This window comes from Stegostoma tigrinum, chromosome 4 (genome assembly GCF_030684315.1).
Source record: "Stegostoma tigrinum isolate sSteTig4 chromosome 4, sSteTig4.hap1, whole genome shotgun sequence".
Taxonomy (NCBI): Eukaryota; Metazoa; Chordata; class Chondrichthyes; order Orectolobiformes; family Stegostomatidae; genus Stegostoma; species Stegostoma tigrinum.
The window spans coordinates 52,528,038-52,545,984 of NC_081357.1; the positions used below are offsets into that span (position 1 = coordinate 52,528,038).

Below are 17,947 nucleotides of genomic sequence, written 5' to 3' on the forward strand. Positions count from 1 at the left end.
ATTTCTCAGACTCAAGTGGCCTGTAATTTATTGCAGTCAAACCAAAGAATCTGGACAAATAATAAAACAAAAATATCATCCCTGCTTCATTTAAGTAATAAAAAACACAACAAACCAAGTTTCCCATCTTGTGATGTGGTTTGACCTGACAATAAAATGATTCCAGTAGGATTTCTTGTTCAATAGACTATTATACTTGAGTGCAATGTTCTCAACTGAACAGTACCGCCAGCCCTCCTGCTTCAAAGGCTGCTCAACACAGAAATAAGTAAACTGTATTTAAATACTAATTCTTGTTCTCAAGAACAGTGAAATTCCATTGCAAACTTACAGTAAAGAAGGTGTTCCTGAATTTTATACTGAGTTATCAAAGAGTTTATTGGTGTTGGCCTGTTGACAAAAAAACATTAAAACCCATTTTAAAATTGACTACATTTCAAGTACAGAACTCAAACACACCGACCCCTCTGGCTCATGCTTAACAAATTCATCCCCAAAAACTCACGATTAATAAACTATCGCGGCTTGCCAAATCAAGACACTTATCATACCCAAATTTACAGTAATCAATCCATTATCTGATTAGATAATTAGAAAACATTGCACCAAAATAGCCTTGCAGCAGCAACACCTCACTAAGTGCCCTTTTGAGTTTCAAGGGAAGAAAGTTACCGAGAAAGAAGAAGAATGGTATACAGCATACGTGCTTGCATCTGTTCCCTAGATAGGATTTCATGGACCAGCTTGCTAGCTTTGTGTAGAGGCCAGAGTCAATCTGCATCACGCATGGCTGATTAAAAGATCCTCAAACCCCCCTCTAAACCTCCTGCTCCTTACATTAGAAATTTTCTATCTATTAATTTGATCACATTTCTAAAGTAAAACGTTACTCGCTACCTTCCCTCCTCAGAACTTTGTATACCTCAATCAGATCCTTCTTATCATTTCCTTCTCAAAGAGAAACATCCCCTGACTATCCTAACCTGTTCTTGCTCTCATCTATCCCCTCCTCAAACCGCACCTCCATTTCCTACCTACTAACCTCATCCCGCCCCCTTGACCTGTCCGTACTCCCCGGACAGACCTATCCCCTCCCTGCCTATACTCTCCTCTCCACCTATCTTCTCCTCTACCCATCTTCGGTCTGCCTCACACTCTCTCCCTATTTATTTCAGAATCCTCTCCCCATCCCCCTTTTCTGATGAAGGGTCTAGGCCCGGAACGCCAGCTTTTGTGCTAAGATGCTGCTTGGCCTGCTGTGCTCATCCAGCTCCACACTTTGTTATCTCGGATTCTTCAGCATCTGCAGTTCCCATTATCCCTGACTATCCAGGTAACATCCTCGTGAGTCTCCTTTGTAACCTCACTAATTGAATCATATCCTACAATGTAGTGACAAGAATTGCACAATAATCTAGCCGTGACCTAAGTAACATTATAGAGAGTTCCATAATAGTCTCCATGTACTCAAGGCCTTGACTAATAATGGCAAATATCCAGTGTGCTTTCTTAACCATCTTATCTAAAGCTCTGCTGCTTTTAAGGATCAAGGACCAAAGTCTGTCTAATCATCTGCATTCTCCAGGGTCCTATTATTCTATGTGTGCTCTTTTATCTTGTTAATCCTCCCAAAAAATGTACTCTGATTTTTCAGAACTAAATTCTGCCCATCCAGCCAGTCTATCCACATTGTCCTATGTTTGAAGGCATTTCTCCTTACCATTTATCAACCACAAATTTCCTTATAACTATTCAAACCTCCTACATTTATGGCCAGATCATTATATGTACATAACAAGCAAATGGGGACTGGCACCAAATCTTGCGGTATGTCATTGGACAAAGGCTTTCAGTGACAAAAACACCCTTGATAATTGTCCTCTGCTTTCTGCGAGTAAACCAATTTAGGATCCAAATTTTCCAAAATGCTCTGGATCCCATGTACTCTTAGCTTCTGAACCAATCAGCCATGTAAAATCTTGTCAAAAGCCTGACTGAAGTCCATATTGATTGCATCAAGTGCACTAACCCCAACTATACAGTGAGCCAACTGCTTAAAAAAGTTAGTCACGTTTGTTAGACATGATTGCTCCTGGCAAAGCCATGCTGACTATTCATGATCAATATATGCCTTTCCAAGTGGAGATTAATTACATCCCTTAATGTTTTCCCCAATAGTTTCACTACCACGATGTTAGACTCCCTTGCCTGTGGTTTCCTACCACCCTTCTTGAATAGTAGTACCATATTAGCTGCCTGCCAGTTCTGTAGCATCTGTCCTGTCGTCAGAAAGGATTTGAAAATTACTATTAGAATGCCTTTAATCTCCTTCCTTGCCTCCCACGGCAGCCCTAGTTGCATTTTATCGGAGCCTAGATTATATTCACTTTCACGTCTGGTAAATCCATCACTCCTCAATTTTAATCTGTTCAAGTGTATCACTGCTGTCCTCTTTAAGTCCGCACCTATATTCTTCTCCATAGTGAATACGATATTTCTCTACAGTGTAGTTGGTGTAAAATGTTAAAGAGATTGCTAAAAATCTAACTGATAGTGTAATAAGGCTGAAAAGACTGAACTGTTCTTTGTTCCTTGCAGACAGGGGCATTCCTTTTAGTACTAATTCACCAGAACAATAGAAGTAGCCATAGGAATTCCCTCCAACACATAATCTGTACAAAATAAACTTAACATTATACACTTCTCCAATTTCACTGACACCTTAGAACTCATCCTGAACTGATAATACAAAATGACAGATGTAAAATTGGTAGTCATCTATTTAAAAGAGAGGACATTCTTAGGACAACAAAAGTTACTTTCTGGTATTTACATTAGGGGGAAGTATAAGGTGAGACTGCATTCGTAAAATGTGTTTTAGTAAACTGATCCATGCCTAATAATAATTAGAATAGGCCTGTCATCTTTATTACTTTTTGTGTTGTAGTCTTGTTGCAGGGTTAATCTGAACACTAATTCATTCACTTCTCAAAACAGAAGAGAGTATGATGTGATGAATCATACCTGGTTATTGCACTGAAAAGTCCACGAATCCGTGCTTTATGCTGGGCAACAAAAGCATCAGTAAAGATGACTCCGCGATCATAGGTATCCATCTGTCCATTTATAATTCTGCCCAGACGGTCTGATAATGCCTTTAAATTTAGATACAAAAATACCAATATGCAAATACTAAGGGTACACAGAGACAATTTTTCACAAGGTCAGGAATACTATAACGTGAACAGTTTGTTGCTTTCCTGAAAGACAACTGAAGATTAAGTTCTATTACTCCTAAAGCTAACATGACTGTGTCTCTGACTTTGGCACATGGTCACACACCCAATGCTGTTTGTCACTGATGGCTCTGCTTGGACTTGAGATTTTGTGTCTCTTCCCTCACAATCTCTCTCTCCCTCTCAGCTCCAGTCTCATCAATCAGTTTACTCCTGGGCCTAGTTTTACTTTCATCCATCACCTGTTTTGCTCCTATCTTTTCTTTTTGCAAATGATTGTTCTTCATATTTTGTTTTTTTTTCCTACCAATTTCTATTTTTCTGTCAGGTACAACTTACTTGCTGGCTTCCTTTATTTGTATGATTTGTTCTAGCTATTATTCTGGAGTGTTTTCCTTTTGTACTGTGTGGACTTTCACTACCTGACAGTCCATTAGGGTCCTCTCAGAAGAAGGGAATATTAAGTTCTTTTGATACTTTGAAGTGGTTGGAAAATTCACATTTAGGACAGCAAAATCCATAAAGAGAATCAGAGGTGCAAGTTATGCAGGAACAATATAGTTCCTGCATAAGAGAGAGAAAGAGAAAAAGAGAGAGAGAGAGCGCGAGAGCACGAGAAAATGCGAGAGAAGGAGAGAGGGGGAGAGGGGAAATGAGAGATTTTTCTGTTGTTTTGAGCTGATCTGTGAAGTCCTTGCATAAAGATAGTTTTTTTAGTCGAATGCTCCTGAGATGGGAATGCAGTCAAACTAGACCTTTTCTTAAAATTTGTATTCATGTGATCTGGGCATAGTTAGCTAAGCCAGCGTTAACAGTCAACCACATTATGTGACTCCAGACCCACAGCAAAGACCCAACCAAGCAGATATGACAGATTTAATTCTCTAAAATGAAGAGATTTCATTAGTATTAGTATTAGTCTCGAAGCAGAAATGTTGGGATACAACCCTGAAGACATTACTGAAAACAGAGTTCAAGTGTATAATAGGTCAAGGAAGCAGCTATCAATATGTCCAGTTTATTAGGCATAAGTGACATAAACCTACTGAGATATTAAAGACTGAGACTCAGGTGCGAGTACAGTTTGAGTGGTGTTTTTGGACACTACATAAGATGCATTCCAGGATACTAAAGAAAAGCTGTTGTTTGTTCTTTCCGATTTAGAAAAGACTGCTTTAGGATATTTGCAATTACACCTTTACCATGTTTTAAAGTCTCTGAATTTATTAGAGGATAGTTTGGCTTATCATATTTTATCTTTGTTTCTACTGTTGATAAACTCTGTTATTGCTGAAGCGAAATCTGCAGCATTATGTTCTTACACTTCAGTAGGAGACAACAGTGTTAATACCAAGACAACACAAAACATGATCTGACAAGCAGATTTCAGTCTGGGATCTGGCTTGTCCAGTCATAACAGCAGCTAAGATCACAAGCGTCTGACAGGTTATTTGCTGATTTTTGCCATCGCTATAATTACAAATTCTGCGAAAATCCAAAAATTTTCTGAAGAAGGGTCTAGGTCTAAAACGTCAGCTTTCCTGCTCCTCCGAGGCTGATTGACCTGCTGTGTTCATCCAGCTCTACACCTTGTTATCTTACATATTAGGCTTAATCTCGTTAATCATAACAGCCATAGATTTATTGGAATTTCCAGATTTAAAGACCTGTAACTACTCATGCGGTGTCAACTTATAGTCATTCATTGCCCTTAAAGCAACAGATAATGATAATGCATGTTTCCCACTCAATGGCAGAATTAATTATTTTACAACTCATTAAGACTTCTGTTCCTGTTGGAATTACTAACGTAGTCTTGGTTTTATTATTTCGAAAACCTAGAGAACGTTTAAAAAAAATCACTAGAAATTGTCAGAACTTGATTCAGTTCCTTAATACTATAAATCAACTGCCGCAAGTATCTTAATTGCAGTGGAAAATATGTACTCACCTCTGTTAAAAAGTCAGCTGGAAGGTCATACAATTTACACAGCTCTGCTATCGTCACCTGCCCAGCTTCTTGTAGTCGGTCATTTACTTCTTCAGCCATTTGGTCCAGGTAGGTTCTGGTTGAGTGAAAGCAAATTTACCGTTGTCTTCATACGTCAATCTATTTACTTAAAATATTCATTTGACTGCAGATAAGCAGACATTTTGAACAAGTACAGATTTCTGGGATTGTTAAGAATTTACAAGAATGCCATGTTGTGAAGTCAAAACGTTCAAAAGAATGACAGAGTTGAAATGTGAAAAGGAGACAAGAAATCAAATCTTTTCTTCTTGCACACATCAAGGCTAGAACACAAGAAGCAGACTTGAAAAAGCGGTATCAAATTTATACAAAATGAGAAGATGGTGTTGATTGGATAGCCAGCTTGGTACGGAAATGCAGCAAGAAGTTGGTCGTGTTTGCCAGTATAGAGGCCATATGTGCTAAATACTGGCAGATTGTATCAGATAACTTATCCTTTCAATTGTTCACAACAGGCTATGTACTGGGTATTTCCAACCAACTTGCACTTGCAAGCCTCATAACCATAGGTCCACCATTTAATGTGATTCTGCTATTAAGCATATTCATTAAATAATATAGACGGTGCTAAGAACTATGCTGGGAATCAATTTAAGATTATCAATCCAGCTCGCAGTGCAATACTTTTCCAGTAGCTACACGTATTAATGCAGAGGAGATAATAAGGTGTAGAGCTGGATGAACACAGCAGACCAAGCAGCAGAGGAGCCGGAAAGCTGATGTTTCGAGCAGACCTCATTTTACGCAGACAGAAGAAATTTGTGCATCTATTGCAACTTTATCATGGAGTAAAAACAAAAGAGTTGTGAATACTGCCTGCTACACCCCTATGTTAGCTTCACGACCAATTAGAATCACCCTGCATGGTTGAAGAACAATGAATAACTGTTCATATACTATCTCCATGCCAAAAACAGCCCAACAATCATCATTCTCTTTGCATGCTGTACAACTGATATCTCTTTTTCCAAGTCTAGTTCTTGCAACTGAGTCACAATGAATGCAGCATGAAAAGTTTTCACCGCCAGCTTTTCTCAAAGCTGTTTGTTCACAACATTTAAAGTTATTAAAGTAAAACAGAGAAGAGAAAATCTATTGAGATTATTTTAGCTTTTAATGCTGATAAGCAAGCAACAGCAAACTGTCTATCTGCTTCATAGCTTGCCCAAACTGCACTCTCAATAAAGCGAACATGGAAAAGGCTGAAGCCATTGTCTTTGAACCAGCCGACAAAGCCTCTGATGCAGTCTCAATTCTCATGCTCCATCACAATCTCTGGTTAAGGTAAGAGCTCACACGACACTAGGTTATAGTCCAATCAATTTATTTGAAGGCATAAGCTTTCGGAGTCTCGCTCCTTCTTCAGGTGTCATTGAGAGATGTGGCATCAGACACAGCATTTATAAGCAACAGATCAAAGGGTCATCGAACAGATGCGAATGTATTGAACAAGCTTAAGTTGGCAGTTAAATCTTCAATCATTTAGAAAGTATTAATATGCAAATCCCAGAATTTCTTTCAAGTCACTGCCCGGAGATAACGAACAGTTTTATGTTGGCCGAGTCACAAGAGAATCTGCCATGCATGTGGTGGAAGGTGTTGGTAGTATTCATGTATATGACCTGACACGTTTTGCAGAATTGTGGTGTTGCGGTTGATGTTGTCCTGAAGGCTGGGTAGTCAGCTGTGAACAATGGTCTGCTTAAGGTTTGACAGTTGTTTTGAAGGCAAATGGGGCCGTAAGGAAGATCTTGGTGAGGTTGTCATTGTCAGTGATAATGTCATTGAAGGCTGTGAAGAACATGGCATAGTTTCTCTGTTCCTGGGAAGTACTGGACAACAAAGGGTATCCTATCTAAATTTAGGTTTCTTCTGTGGCTCCAAACTGAGCCTATCTTGACTCCATCCTCTTTCCACTAATCCAGATCTATATCTACAATTCCTCTGGTGCCTTTCATCATACTTACAAGTTCCAGTTCCCTGGCCCTAACTGCCTCCTGTTCACTACGGATGTCAAACTTCTCCATACCTCCATTCCTCACCAGAGGAATCTGAGAGCACTCAGCTTCTTCCTCGGCCAAAAGCCTGAACAATCCCCAATCCACCACCACACTCCTTCGCTTGGCTGAACTTGTTCTCTCACTGAACAATTTCTCCTTTAATTCATCTCACTGCTACCAAGTCAAAGGAGTGACTATGGTACTCACATGGGACCCAGTTATGACTGCCTTTTTATGCAGTATGTGGAACAATCCTTGTTCCAGTCCTACACTGGCCCCCTCCCACAACCCTTTCTTTGGAATATCGGCAACTGCGTTGGTGTCATTTCGTGCTCCTGCTAGGACCTTGAAACATTTGTTCAATTTGCTTCCAACTTCCATCCTTCGGTAATTTTCACTTTGTCCATTTCTGACACTTCCTTTCCTTGACACCTGTCTCCATTTCAGGGAATAAACTGTCCACTGCCATCCACTACAAAGCCACTGACTCCCATAGCTACCTTCACTACTACTCTTCACATGCCATGTCACGTAAGGACTCCATCCCATTCTCCCAGTTCCTTCGCCTACATCATATCTGTTTGGATGATGCTACACTCCAAAAAAGCGTTACTGATGAGGCTCCCTTCTTCCATACTGCAGTATTCCACCCACTGTGGCTGACAGAGCTCTCAAATGCATCCAACTTATCAACCATGCGTCTGCCCTGGCCTCTTCCCATCACACACAACAGTGTGATCAGGTCTCCATTGTCCTCACTTTACATCCCACCTGCCACTGTAATCAAAGGACCATTCTCTGCCATTTCAGATGGCCCCAGCAGAATGCCACCACTAAACACATCTTTCCCTCACTCCATCTGTCTGCAGTTCACAGGGATCACTCCATTGACCCTTGTCTGTTCATCGACCACAAACACCATCTCACTTCCCACAGTACCTTCATATGTAACCGTGGAAGGCGCAACATTTGTCCTTTCACCTCCTTTCCACTAACCACCGAAGGCCCTAAACAGTCTTTCCAGGTGAAACAGCATTTCACCTGTACTTTCTTCAGTCTTGTGTAATGCATTTGCTGACCCAATGTGGCCTACTCTACACTGGAGAAACCAAACGCAGACTGGATGGCCACTTTGCAGATCACCTCTGGTCTGTACACAAACATGACTCAGGCTTCCCCATAGCCAGTTGTTTTAACACAGTGCCCTGCTCACGTATGTCCTTGGCAATGCTGTAGTGCTCCAGTGAATCACAGCTCGAACTGTAAGAACAACATCTCATCTTCAGACTGGGCCCTTACAACCTTCTGGACTTAATAATGAATTCAACATTTCAAATTGTAAACTAACTCTCATTCCTTCCTTTTTATTTTAAGCTTTACCTGTTACACTCTCCGTCACCATGTTCTCTCTCCCCTTCCCTCATGACTGCGTGACTTTCCGTTCTTTCAAGTCTGGCAGTTAAACACACCTTGGTTCTGCCATTCTCACATTCCAAACACTTAATCCAAACCATCAACATCTTTTTTCCCCCAGCACTGTACATTCCACCACCTCTTCACCAATTGTAGCATTAATACTATCCCCTCCACATCTCACATCAGCTCGGGTGAAAAGTGATCTAGACTTGAAACATTAGCTTGCTCTCTCTCACAAAAATAGATTGTTGAACATTGATAACCTCTGGTAAACAATACTTACTCATCGATTAGCTGGCCCAAAATGAATTGGATGCTGCTGTCTGATTTAGCAATGTCACTTGCTTTGCTTTCAATGTGAGTTAGATCCACATTAAGAATCTAAAAAAAGTTTCAGATTTAGATTGCAGAAATTAGTGCATATTTGGGCATAAATACATCTTTTGAATGTTAAAAGTGTTTACATGTATTTGCACGTATAACATGATAAAAACAACATAATGGTGAGATATTGCTGAACAATCTGGGTGGCCTTGTGCATGAACCACAAAAGGCTATTAAACAGGTACAGCAAGTAATTAGAAAGCTGATAGAATGTTATAATTTGTGAGGGAAAATCAATATAAAAGTAGTAGATTATGCTTCCGTTACACAGGACATTAGCATGACCACATCTGGAATGCTGTGTACGGTATTTGTCATCTTACTTCGGAAAGGATGTAAGTGCATTGGAAACAGTTCAGAGAAGGTTTACTAGACTAAATACATGGAATTGGTGGATTGTCTTACTAGGAAATGTTGCTTAATTTAGACTTGTATGCACTGGAATTAAGAACAATATGATGTGATGACTGAAACATACAAGATTCTGAAGGTCTCGACGGGATAGATGTACAAAGGATGTTCCCTTTTGTGGGAGAATCTAGATCTAGGATGACTGTTTTAAAAAGAAAAATCAGCAGTTGCCTATTTAAAACAAAAATAAGGAGGAATGTTTACTCATAAGAGGGTATTTCAAACTCTCATCCTAAAAAGGCAGTTGTAGCAGAGTTGAAGTTAGTTTGCCTCCAACAGGATGCTTTACCTGATGTGGCACTGATCATGTTATTTCTTGTAACCTGGAAAACTAGCTGGGGATAGGGTAAGGAATTGAAAAACTTTTACAACTAACTCATCTGTACAAACGTTACATTTTTCAGTCACACAAGTGTCTGGGCTGACATTGAGTTATTAATTTAGAATAGAGGAGAAAATAAAATCGCAGAGACTGAATCAATCATAACTTCAAGATGTATGGCAAGTTTTACAAACCTGCTAGAACTGGTGCTGTTACATAGGACATAATGAGTCGTCCCCCTTTTTTTTCTTCAAATACTTAAGGTTATTTGTCTTCAATTCATTTTAAACTTTTAAGCATAAATGTTCTGGTTGGGGTGCTTGTAGTGGAGTGGCAGCATCCCTACTTCTGAACCAGGAGGCCTGGGTTCAGGTCCAACCTGCTTCAGAAGAGTGTGATAACATCTCTATACAAGTTGATTAAAAATGTCTGTAAAGTAACAACAAGTTGATGACCAGGAAGCAACAGCCTTCCCCAGACCTAAAACATATATGCTGAAGTCCTACCTGCTCTATGGAAGGGTGTTATAATATGCTCAAACAGGTTGCAAGACTGACAGTATGCCAGCAATATTTCAACTATCAATAATCAGCCTCACAAGGACTGTATTCTTAACATTATATGAATGTTTGTAACCTTGAACAGAGTAAAACTAAATATTCAATATATATCTAAAATTTAATATTAAACATACTCACATGCTGCAGATCTACTATATTTATCCTACCTGAAAAATAAAGAAAATACTTATATTGGGTGTTAATAATTGTTGTAAAACGAAGAGCTACAAGATTACCCTTGTCCCACTGTTTTATAAAATAAAATTTTACCCAAACAAAACTTTTGAAATCTGCCCTATTGCTCTTTATCCTACCATGTACCTTGAAAGAAGATAATAATGCATTAACTGAAAAATCATATGTTGAAATGGGACAAATAGAAGCACAATACACTGGAAATCCCTTATTTAAAAACATGGTTTGAAACATGGAATTATTATAAGGCAAGATGGGACACCTTCACCATTGAACATACTTGAAGACATTCCTTTCAAGGCACCACCTACTTACACAACCACAGAAAAATACAGCTTCTTTTTCAGACAAAATTCCCTTTAATTACATAGTGATGGAGGCGTTTTCAATCAAACAGAGCCTGTGCAATGCATTTGATAATATAGATGCTGAATGTGCTGATCACTGATGAGTGTAAGTGCTTTCAGATTCCTAGATTCACATTTGTGTTATTGATGGCCAACATGCTTAAGGCTGAAAATATCGCTCTTGGCCGAAAAAAAATGTAACTTTTGTTCCGATATTTATCCAGGCTTTATTTCCAGCTGATATCTATCACTACTAGCCAACAGTGGTTTTCACATTTAACTTGATATTGATCTTATAGAAGCTCTCCATAATTCAGCTGAAGACATATTTATCAGTTTGTGCGCAACTTGAAATACTCACCTCCATTAACGTAAAGCTCATCCTGCATCTCTCTGGCAATTTGAGCAGGAGTGATATACTCCTTACCATCCAACGTATGTACCACATCAAGCTGCTTCTCTGCTATCAATTTTGCAACGATTTCAACACAGTTTCGTTCAGACAGCCTGCACAGATTAAATAAAATTTGAAGCACAAGAATAAGGAGTAGCTACGTACTCCAGAGTCCAAACAATGTACATGAGTTTCTAAGAAAATGTTTTCGAATCTACAACAAATAAATGGGGCTATGGTTATAAGCCTTGAAATGAGCATTAAACGTTCCACAACTACTTCTATAATTTAACAAAGATATTCTTAAAGACATCCATCTGTAGTCCCATAAAATTACATGATACTTCATAAAGTTTGGTTACTATTTCAGAAGACTGTAGGAATTTTCCTCCACACTTACATTCCCAGAGGTGCAACCTGGAAGGAAATCAATTACATGTCTTAGAAGCTTGTGTAATTTTGACAATAGGTCTTGCTATAGCACGTCTGCACAGTTTTCACAACTCATCCTCAACTTTTAGTGTCTTATCACCAAATACTCATTTTGCGTGGATCGCTGCCCAGAAAACTGGCCTTGTGCTTAATTCTTTAACGTGAGCATGCTTCAATTATGGCTCCTGGCAGCATAGGCAAATGAGATCAAACTTTCAGGAGCAGCATTACAGAGCGTAATTCTTGAAATAATTCAACTCAACATGCATATGACTACCAACACCAGACTTTATTTCTTGTTTCTTTGAATGGATTTGTGTCTTAAGTCTCATGATTAAATGTTGAAATGTTTTCCCAAATCCAATGCCCGAAACACGTTAACAGTTGAGACATCCTCAAAAGCAGATAATTTTCATCCAAGGGTTTTTAAATAAGCAGATTAGAACACTGCAGATACCCTAACTGCAATCATGCAAAATTCACTCGATTCAAGACCTGTTCCTTCAGACTGGAAACTAAACATGGAACTCTGGTACTTAAGACAAAGATAAATTAAACTGCAAAACACTAGGCTAGTTAGCTGAACATCCACTGTCAGGAATTTACTCAAATCTTTGATACAGCATAGTGTGTCTGTACATCAGGAAAATTTTCAGCTATATGGAGAGCACTGGCGTAAATTTATAAAGGACAAGTTACATCTGATGAACCTGAATCAAGTTTTGAAGAGAAGAACAAAGTAACGGGGAAGATATTTCATTGCATGTTATTTACATGAGCTTCCAGATGACATTGAATAAAGTCCCTTATAAGAGATTATTGGCTGAAGTTGAAGATCACGTAATTGGGAATTGACAGGTATGACTCCAGCCAATGGAGAGATTCTAACTCAAAAGGAAGATGGTGATGGTTTTGGAAGTCAGTCATCTCAGCTCCAGGTGTTGCTCAGGGTACATATTTTCTAACCAATCTACTCACAGTGGTTATTACACACATCTGAAGCAGATGGCACATGGAAATGGGCTTCCTGACATAGGACACTGCCTCCCCATCACAAGAGCTTCAAGAATTCCTCTGGGTAGATCCAACCATCTTCAGCAGTTTCATCAATGATGTTCCCTCCATAAGGTCAGAAGTTGCTCAGCATCATTTGCAACTCAGATACTTTAGCAAACCAAATGAAGCAAGACCCCAGGCAATATTCAGACATGGGCTGACAAGTGGTAAATAACAATCATGCTACAGTTTCAGACACTGACCATATCTCTTCGACATTCAATAGACTACAATCACTGAATCCTCCGTTATCAACTTCATGGGCTTACCACTGCCCAGAAAAAGAACTAGCTATATAAATCTATGCTTACAAGATCAGGTCAGACGCTAGGAATCCAGCAGTAAGTAACTCAATTCTTACAGCCTGCTTGAAACAGCATTATATCCAAAACACTTACTCGCTTCACCACTGATACTCAGTTGCAGCAGTTGATACCATCCACAAGATGCACAGTTGAAACTTACCAAGGCTTCTCAAATAGCACCATCCAAACCTATGAGCGCCTATCAGCTATAACAGGGCAAAAGACGCATGCGAACGCCACCACCTGCAAGTTCCCCTCTGAGCTACTCACCATCCTAAGCTGGAAGTATATCACTACTTCACGATCGCTGGGTTAGTAACCTGAAACTGTCACCCTAACAGTATGATGGGTGCACAATAAATACCCCTGTAGTGGTACAAGAAGGCAGCTCACCAGCACCTTCTCAAGGGAACTAGGGATTAGCAGAAATTGCTGGCCCAGTCAGTGAAGTCCACATCCCCAAATGACAAGAAAAACTGATGACAGTTTATTGACCATGTAATGAAAGTGGCTGCGGGGCAACATACAGACAGCACAGGTAGTGAACAGGAGGTCAAATTAGCAGGATACGTCTAATGGTGTCCCACATCGATTCCATGTTGGCACCTTAACTATATTACATTCAAATTACTTAGGTGACAAGACATAAGGCTATATATTGAAGTTTGTAAAAGGCATAAAGCTAAACGGGACTGTAAATTGTATAAAACAAAGCATAAAATTACAGCAGCATACAAAGGGACCAGAACAGAAGCAGGTCAAAGTTGTGTTTCATCTATGCAAAGGTCTGGCTAGATGACAACTAGGCAATACACCTTCGGATAAACACTGACTTTGGATGGATTGTGATGTAGAATTACTGGAATGATATCTGGACTCCAAGGATTCAGTTACAGAAGGCAAATTATGCAAACTAGGATTGTGTACAATGGAAATTTGAAGGTCAAAGGGTGATTTGATCAAAGTTTAAGGATTCAAGAGAACTGACTGTTTTTAATGGACTCCACGTCTAGAGATATATTTAGATTTAAGGAACACAGCCTGTAAGTTTGAGACTGTCGTTTCAGGATTCTAGTTAGTGAATACTTCCACATTCTTCCACAAATGGCTGTTAAGTGTTAAGCTAACTGTTAAGTTTTACATCTGAAATTACTATACTTTTGTTGACTAAAGTTATTATGCGACATGGGATAAAAAAAACACCAAAATAAAAGAAATTCTTGGTTCATGTTCTACACGAATAACAGTTAAAGTAATTGAAACGTGACTTTTTACAAATAATTTAAAAATACGGTGTAGATTTGGTGCTTTCCTTCATACTCAACTGCTTAATCTGATTAATTTATATTTTAAATTTTGATACAGTCTAATGAGATAGGGAAGAGACCTGTGCCTAACTTGATATTGACAAAAACAGTACCAGCAAGAGGCATGTTTGAATCTAACTTCTCAATTGCAACCGTGGATGAAATTCCATGTCACAGGTCTAACGTACTAAGTTTGATTTCCTTTATAATTCAGATTAAGACATATTCCAGTTCCCAAAGGTAAAGGTAGAAAATTGCAAATTTGAATGAGCTTGCCATCAATTGTCAAAAGTAATATAAACCTCGTGGCTTCAACATGTACACTAACGACATCCACTGTGACCTCAGCATCAGCGCTTCTAACTATTTCATCATCATTAAATTCACAGACAGCATGATCAGTTCTGAGGAAGGGTCACTGGACCCGAAACGAAAACTTTTTTTTTTCCCTTTACAGATGCTGCCAGACCGGCTGAGTTTTTCCAGCAACTTTGTTTTTGTTCCTGATTTATAGCATCCGCAGTTCTTTTGGCTTTTATTTTGATCAACATCAGTACTGAATAGGTTCAAATTTCCTCCAGTTGAAACACTAATAGGCTAATACCATATATCAGTGACAAGCTCTGTTCACTGACCACCAACTTCATCCTTCTCAGAAGTTGAACCAAACTGTTCACAATCTCAGTATTATTTCTGACCTTAATGTGAATTCACATGAATATATAGGAGGCTGTTTTTGACTAGTAGAGTTGGTGCACTAAAGGGCCTTTCTATATGCTGTAGACCTCTATGATAATATACCTGCATCATACCTAACATTGCCTAGTTCAGTTCTACATGTTTGTCTGATTCTTTCCCTTCTGTCTCCCAACACATCACTACCTCTGCTCATCTGCTGCTGAAACTTTCATCCATTTCATTGATTCCTTCCATATTTGCGGCATATGCAGGCCTGGTTGATCTCCAAACTTCTATCCTTCATCAGCTTGAGCTGAAACTTTGCTGCCTGTAACCTTAACCACACTAAATTTCATCAAGTCTCATTAATCGGTCACTCCTGTGTTTGCTTCAACTAACTGGTTACTGGATCAGCAGCATTTTGATGCTAAATCCCTCCATGATTTCACTGCTTCCTACCCCTTCAATCTTCACCAGCCACACAAAACAATTGTGTTCCAGAGCACAGATCATGAGCACCTTGATTTTCACTTTTATACCCTCAGCTGCAGGGACGCTAAGATCTAGGAAAGTGCACCTCAATGGCTCCTTTCGAGCACTGCACAAAACCTTCGATCAGGTACTTGGTTATCTGGTCAGATTTTTCATATTGTCATGTCATATTTTCTGTTATAGTATACTTGTGAAATTTTTCGGCACCTTCTAAACAGCCAAAGACTTTCCTCATGAACACAAATTGTTATTATGTATCCGAGAAATTTGAACTTCTCCAGCTGACATCTCCAAACATATGGTGAGACATAAGCTCCAAATTAATTTATTCGGTTCTAACGTTTACATTTTTGCCTAATTTTGCAGGGTTTGCGAAAAACAGTTACAATTTAAAACACCCTGTGCCCTCCATCAAGCCAATTTAGGCTCACTGTTAAGTTTTGCGGTCGTGTTGAACTTTCCACATTGCTCAATGAACTTAAAACTGGCTGTATGAACTGAGATGGTAGAACTAGCAGAGGGACATCTCTCAGGCAGCGCGTCGTAACCATGAAAACCACACAAAAGTTCAGTAAAAGAAAACAGCCTCCCATCTCCTCAACTGGTGACAGAGAGAGGCCTTCAGGTAAAGGGGAGCACTGTACAGGAGCCTGCAGTTAAGGGCTAGGGAGGAAAGAGGCCTGTGGTGGGGCTGAGCAGCGGCCAGGGTAGCAGTGCCAGTGACAAGCCGCACACAGCCGTGTACCTCTGCACGGTGCTCGCGAACTGCGCTCTCTGGAAGTCTGCTGCCAGCCGCCGGATCTCGTCCCAGTCCGCAGCCATGATACAGGCCGCGCGCCCCCGACTCGTGACGTTCGGTTCCAGCAGCGCGCCACCGCGTCAAGGGATACGTCATCACAGCGTTCTCGCGGCCCCCGATTGGTTCATCCACACGGTCCATGGGCGGAGCGACTGGAGATGATTGACAGGTAGCGGTGTGGGTAATTGACAGGTGGGTGGGGTGGGGCGGGGCGTTTGGGGAACTGACAACAGTCTTACAGCACTGAAACAGATCGTTCAGTCCAAGATAACAAGGTGTAGAGCTGGATGAACAGAGCAGGCCCAGCAGCATAAGAGGAGCCGGAAAGCTGATGTTTCGGGCTTAGACCCTTCTTCCTCTGATGCTGCTTGGCCTGCTGTGTTCATCCAGCTCTACAGCTTGTTATCTCAGACTCTCCAGCATTTGCAATTCCTACTATCTCCTTCAGTCCATCTCGTCGATACCTACCAGACATCCCAATCTGAACCACTCCCATTTGCCAGTATTTGACTCACCTCCCTCTAAATCATTCCTATTCACATACCCGTTGATGCCTTTTAAATGTTGGAATCATGCCCACCACCACTTCCTCCAGTCCCTCGTTCCATATGTGCACCACCCTCTGCAGGAGAAAGTACGCCTCCTTTTTAAATATTACCCCTCTCACCTGAAATCTATGCTTTCCAGTTTTGGGCGCTCCTACTGTAGTGATTGTAACATGATCAGACAGATGGACCTCATAGACCATGAGTTCTCCAATTGGGGTTGTTAACCTGGTATAATCAGGGAGCCCTGGCTGACAGATAAGAACAGGAGCATCAGACATCCTGTTTACTCTGAGAGTTGGCTCTGAGGGAGCTGGATGAGGGTCAAGGACTCTCCACATGTAAATAAAGGGTGACTTAGTGATGGGATACCAACGTCTGACAAATTATATCAATGACGACAAGAGTAACCTCCTGAAGAAATTCACTTGCAACAGTCATTTTTGAGTTGGGGGTAAGCTTTTCCCGCTTCAGGCGTTATTTGTGAAGCTTGTCTTGTTTAATCCTGCCATTTAAGACTGGCTCTAAAAGAATGCAATATTTTCCCAGGCAAATGACATTGGAGCAGATGAAAAGAAACAAGTGATTCTCCTGACAGCTTGTGGACCTGCAGCTTTTTTGGTTATAATGAACCTAACTTTTCCTGAGTCACAGATACTAAAACCTTTCAAGAGTTGACAGATTGAGTTAAGGAATATTACGACCTAGGCCTCATCTAATTCTGAGATGCTATCAGTTTTATTTGGCAATTTGAGAGCCAGGAGAATCCGTACTGGAATTTTTGACGAGGTTAAGACAACTGGCAGACGGATGTGACTTTAGGTTAACTCTTAAGACATGCTGAGAGACCATTTGGAAGCTGTGATTAATGACATAACCGTGCAAAAGTGCCTGCTAGCTGAAGGCCAATTGGATTTCAAACAGGCAGTACAACTGGCTTTATCATTGGAAAATGCAGCAAATGGTCCAGTAGTTGTAGGGTATTCCAATGGGAGTGGACTCCCTTGCAAGTCCAACTGAGCTTGGAGAACATCAG

The 17,947-nt window shown here is 40.2% G+C and overlaps 1 protein-coding gene across 1 annotated transcript in view; it reads right to left on the minus strand.

Annotated features, from left to right (window-relative positions):
* The window catches only part of ufl1 (UFM1-specific ligase 1), a 42,477-nt gene extending 26,007 nt beyond the window's left edge, over positions 1-16,470 (minus strand). Inside the window, exons 1-7 of the mRNA XM_048530912.2 lie at positions 16,313-16,470; positions 11,265-11,410; positions 10,500-10,528; positions 8,968-9,065; positions 5,188-5,302; positions 3,025-3,155; positions 332-390 (exon numbers count right to left, since the gene is read on the minus strand). Coding sequence (XP_048386869.1) covers positions 332-390; positions 3,025-3,155; positions 5,188-5,302; positions 8,968-9,065; positions 10,500-10,528; positions 11,265-11,410; positions 16,313-16,389 — 655 coding nt within the window. The 5' untranslated portion in view covers positions 16,390-16,470. The remainder of the gene's footprint in view (positions 1-331; positions 391-3,024; positions 3,156-5,187; positions 5,303-8,967; positions 9,066-10,499; positions 10,529-11,264; positions 11,411-16,312) is intronic.
* Positions 16,471-17,947: the final 1,477 nt, after the last annotated feature.